The 4857-nt window shown below is 43.1% G+C and overlaps 1 protein-coding gene across 1 annotated transcript; it reads left to right on the top strand.

Moving 5' to 3' along the window:
• The first annotated feature begins 215 nt into the window (after positions 1–215).
• On the top strand, positions 216–4072 carry LOC136529310 (uncharacterized). The gene is made up of 7 exons (XM_066522392.1): positions 216–560; positions 1267–1471; positions 1720–1921; positions 2020–2213; positions 2566–2719; positions 3138–3302; positions 3440–4072. The coding sequence occupies exons 1-7, from the start codon at positions 380–382 to the stop codon at positions 3887–3889; spliced, it is 1551 nt and encodes a 516-aa protein (XP_066378489.1). The 5' UTR covers positions 216–379; the 3' UTR covers positions 3890–4072.
• The last annotated feature ends 785 nt before the right edge of the window (positions 4073–4857 follow it).

Below are 4857 nucleotides of genomic sequence, written 5' to 3'. Positions count from 1 at the left end.
AAAACGCTACAATGCTCATTTTGCAAAAAAATTTGCATCTAAACTGGGCCCAATTAAAAGTCAACCAATGCCGCTGCGCGTTGACCCGTTCCCACCTGCTGGATCTTTCCCTCCATCTCATCTGATGATCTGGGGCATGCCTCCTGTCCTGCTTTAGGTTGGCATTTGGCAGGTGCAATTCTCATCTCATTTTAATATATGCTCATCCACAGGGGTTGGCACTTGGCAGATGACAGTAACAAAGGGCAAGGCAGAAGCAGCTCGTGCGGCATGCATGATTATTGATCACTTTCACAGCTGACCCTCCAATTCGAGTTCAGTTCCGCGGTTGACGGCTTCACACTTCACACTTCAGAGTTGGGAGGGACTGACACGAGCCATGCCTTCCTCCCCCGACCGGCGGCGACTCCTCCTCCTCCTCCCCCTACTCGTCGCTGCCGCCGCGCTGTGGGGGGCGTCGGCGGCGGGCGCCGGCGCTGACACCTGCAAGGCGTGGTTGGTGCAGTCCATCCCCACCGACATGCCGCACCTGCGCCGCGTCCCCGGGGTCCTCTCCACCGGTTCGTATATCCCACACCCACTCTCTCTACCTCACCTCACTTGCGCGTCTTCGTGGTGAGGAGCCGTGCATATACATGGTGGATGGTGCGTCTATGGGGGTTTGCCAGTTTGGGGAGTAGGCGTAGGCACCGCATACATATGCTGAATGTGTCGAGAATGCCGCGCCTTTGAGGCTTTCCTTTTGGTTAGTTCCATTTCTGGCTATGTGAGGTAACCCATTTCAGTAGGCTGGGTGATGTGCACTGCTTAAGAATCTATGGATGGAAGATTTGCATTCTTACAATTGCTTTGTATCAGCCTCTGCTGTGGGCAATTCGGATATTGCTCTGCTGACGGAGTAATTGGGGGGTGAATATGGCGTGTCCAGGGTTACTAGTAGTTAGAAAATATGTACATTCTTGGAAAGATGACAACTCCTTTTGCTTTTATATGAAGGTTTTTGTTGTGCATTCTGTAATTCGGCTGAAGAGTAGTGCATTGAACTATTGATTCCCCTTCAGTTTAGGTTTCTTTTTTTTTTCTTTCGAAACTGCAGTTAGGTTTCAGTAATGCTGTAACTAGATTTGGATTACACACACGATTAGGAACTTCTATTGGTGACATAGCTGGTGGTGCTGGTTGTTGGTTTGAGAAATAATTAAAGCTTCTTTCAGTCACTACATATTGACAGGGCTGTTGATTTCTGTTCTTTCTGTGGGTCCTCAGGAGATGTACTTCAGTGGCTCTCGGGGAATGCAACGAAGAGTCTGGACATCCTTGCACAGTACTGGCAGCTCTTAGCTCAGCCAAACAATCCGAAATCAGGGGATTATGGATTCTCTGAGAGTGACATGAAGAGATTTGGGGCTGATAAGGGCCGCCTGGTTTACAAGGCATTGGAAAATGCCGCAGATCGTAAGATCAAAATCAGGCAAGTATTGAGTATGATACTTGATTATCAGTTTCTGTAACGTCGGTGATTACTTAATCATAGGATGATTGGAATAGTAGAGTATGTCGACCTAAAAGTATCTAATATTGACATAGCTTTCTGCCAACAGAAAAAGTATGAATCTCAAACTAGTGATAAAGCAAACGAACAATAAATTTATAAATAATTAAACAGTGTGTGCATGGAGAGATTTAATTTCTCTATTGACAACTGCAGTATCATTTCAGGATTGTCCAACACTCTGGATTTGCTCCTGATTTCGACCAAGAGAGCGCCGATCTGGCCGCAGGAAGACCAAATGTTGAGAATGTAACTGTTGTTTTTGAGGATTGGTGGGGATCTGGTGTTGTGCACGCAAAGGTCTGGATATCAGATAAAAAGGATGTGTATATAGGGTCAGCAAACAATGATTGGAAATCCCTTACTCAGGTATATCCGACAAAAAACAAGTTCTGTTACATTTGCAGTATAGTGCTGAGAAAGCAATTTGGTTAACCTGTGTGGCACTACTTTTACGTGCATTGCAGGTCAAGGAGCTTGGGATTTATTTTGCTGATTGTCCACAAATAGCAAAAACTGTGGAAGCCTATTTTCAAAATCTTTGGACACTTTCAACCCTCAACTCAACTTCTTACACCAAACAAGCCTGGGATAAGCAGTGGCAAGTTTCTAGAAAGGTTCCATGCTGGTCTCATTTCCTACAGCCAAAAGAAAGATGCAGGTTTGCATCTCCCTCTGTAGTTTGCACCTTTACTACTTAGCGCACAAATTTGAAGAAAAAAATGGCTGTTACATAAATGGGAATAGATTATGTACAGTCTATCTGTTAAGCTATCTTATCTCCATTTGTCTTAATTTTGATCCAGCTTCGATTCTGAAAATGCTTGGTACATACTATCCTTTATACCTTTGTCATTCTTCTTTATAATGATTCAATGGCTGCTAATTAATTACTTATTAAATCCTGTCTTGTGGTTTTGTCAAGCACCCTAAAAATATTTAGGCATAGTATTTTTCTTTTAGACTTTTTTGTTAGATCAAATAATAGAGATTCATTCTTAATCTGCGAACAGGTCACCCATACCACTTTCTGTTGACATCCCATATGTAGATGGATATCCAGCTCTTGCAAATCCTGACATGATTGATGTTTCATTTGAAACCCCTGGGTACAAGAAATCTACTCAGGAGCACTACTTGAGCTACCTTTCCTTTGCGCCACCTGAGGTAACTTTGTAGCACATTATAAACATCTAGGTATTGCTAGTCCATAGTCTTCAGTGAATAGATGCTTTAGTAAACTAACTTTTAGTATAAACTCATCATTGATATTCATGGTGATATGAAGTGCATATTCCATGGAATTTTTCAGTGCATGAGGATGTTAAGTTTGTTTTTTTTCTACATCATCTGGTTGGCCTAAGAAAAAAAGTCATCTTACTGACCTTGTACTTGCACCCATATATCAACATATTTCATATACATACATAAATTATTCATGTTTCACTACCTTAACCTATCTGACATGATTTATCGTAAACGTAGAATTAAGACATGCAATTTAATAAAAGATAACTGGTCCTGAGGACTAATCTAGTAAGTAGTACATTTCAGGACGTTGGTTTCATCTTTTCTTGTTTCACAGGTGATATTTGGCAAATTCCAAGCAGATGAGCAGGGATGGGTTGACACCATTAAGTCTGTTAAGTTAGGGGGAATTGTACGAATGAATACCATGGATTGGCTTGGGCAGTCACAGTATGCTACTCAAACAGTCTACTGGTCATCTTTATCGTCAGCAATCTTAGAGGTATTTACAATTGGATCCAACATGTTGATTCTGGCAAAAATCCAGACTCACTCTCTTTTCTCAAGTTTTTTCTTCAATTGACCTCTAATTAGCAACAAGGCAGTTATCTGAGTAAGGGTAAATTGATTCTCTGGCAGGTAGTATTCTCGAAGAATGCAACCGTGAGGCTACTTGTTGCCTACTGGGCACATTTCATCCCAAACACCGAAAAATACCTGAAGAGCCTTCTATACTCCAACATCCTCTGCGCATCTTCGACATATAACCATTGCGGTGGCAAGGTTGAGATCAAATACTACATGGTTGCTGGGTACAACGAGACTGGACCTGCATTGTCCCAAGGTGGCACCACGACGGGGAACCGTTACCCTGGCTTCACCAGGGTGAATCATGGCAAGTACGCAGTCAGCGACGTGAGGGCGAACATCGGCACCAGCAACCTCATCTGGGATTACTTCTACACCACGGCTGGAGTCAGCTTCGGAACATACAACCCCAACATTGTAACACAGCTGCAGGATATCTTTGATGCGGATTGGTATTCTCCTTATACCGTGCCGGTTGAACCGCTGGAAGAGTCTGTGTAAGGATCAGCGGAGTCCAATCCTTTTTTTGCCCCCACCACACACACACACACACACACATAGCCAAGCATCATCGTGTTGCGAAATTGTTTTCTTCTGAGAATAAGCCATCTCACTGGCAATTGATTCCCAAATGTATAACTGTAAATACTTTCCACTGAAATTTCTTTTGGCTCTGAGTAACAAGGTTAGCTCATCAATGAAGACTGACTCTTCTGCAATTGCTTAAAGATGCTTGTTTTCCTCAAAATTACGTCATTCCTCGCTGCCCAGATACTCCAACACAATTAAGATGAAGATCTCAAGAAAGAAGGGGGCAAAGAAGCGCTGTTTGAAGCCTTCAATTAACAGGGGCAGGGGTAGGGTCTGGAAATTAAAGTTCAGAAGACCCCCAACAGGTTTTTGCAATTTGCAAATGGACAGTCCTGGAAAAGATTGTGAGCTGCATTGCCTGGGTAGCGGGCATGATTAAAAATTTTCCAAGTTCAAGTTCTTGCTTGTAAAGATGTTCCTGGTGCTTAATCTATCCTTCAACTTCAACAGCAGCCAAAAGAACACTTTATGCTTGCACTGGCAAGAGGTTTTCCAAAGCCATTTGAACTTTGAAGGCAGGGTGGATAGTAGCATGTCCAGTCAAAACTTTGTATGCCTTTGAGGAAGAAAACATGTTGGATCCCCAGATGAACGTCCAAGAATCACGCTCTTGAGATAATTGAATATCATTAAAGAGTTTCTGCGAGCTAGCTGCTGCATCCGGAGAAAAGCAACTTTTGATACCGGAATTTTGAAGAATTCAGAAAAAAGAGGCTGAATTCTTAGCCCTTGCAACTGACAAATCTGTACGTTTTCAAATGATGAATGGAGTTCTGGGTATTCCCCAAAGGTGGTTAGTTCATCGCATGCTATCAAGCTGCCCCTGATCAATGCTTTCCCTTGTCTGTTGGCTGCTCGCTTCGGCGGCGTCGATTCAC

The sequence above is a fragment of the Miscanthus floridulus genome, chromosome 19, assembly GCF_019320115.1.
Source record: "Miscanthus floridulus cultivar M001 chromosome 19, ASM1932011v1, whole genome shotgun sequence".
NCBI lineage: Eukaryota > Viridiplantae > Streptophyta > Magnoliopsida > Poales > Poaceae > Miscanthus > Miscanthus floridulus.
Note: the sequence above shows the minus strand (reverse complement) of the source record. Positions and strands in the feature narration are given on the sequence as shown.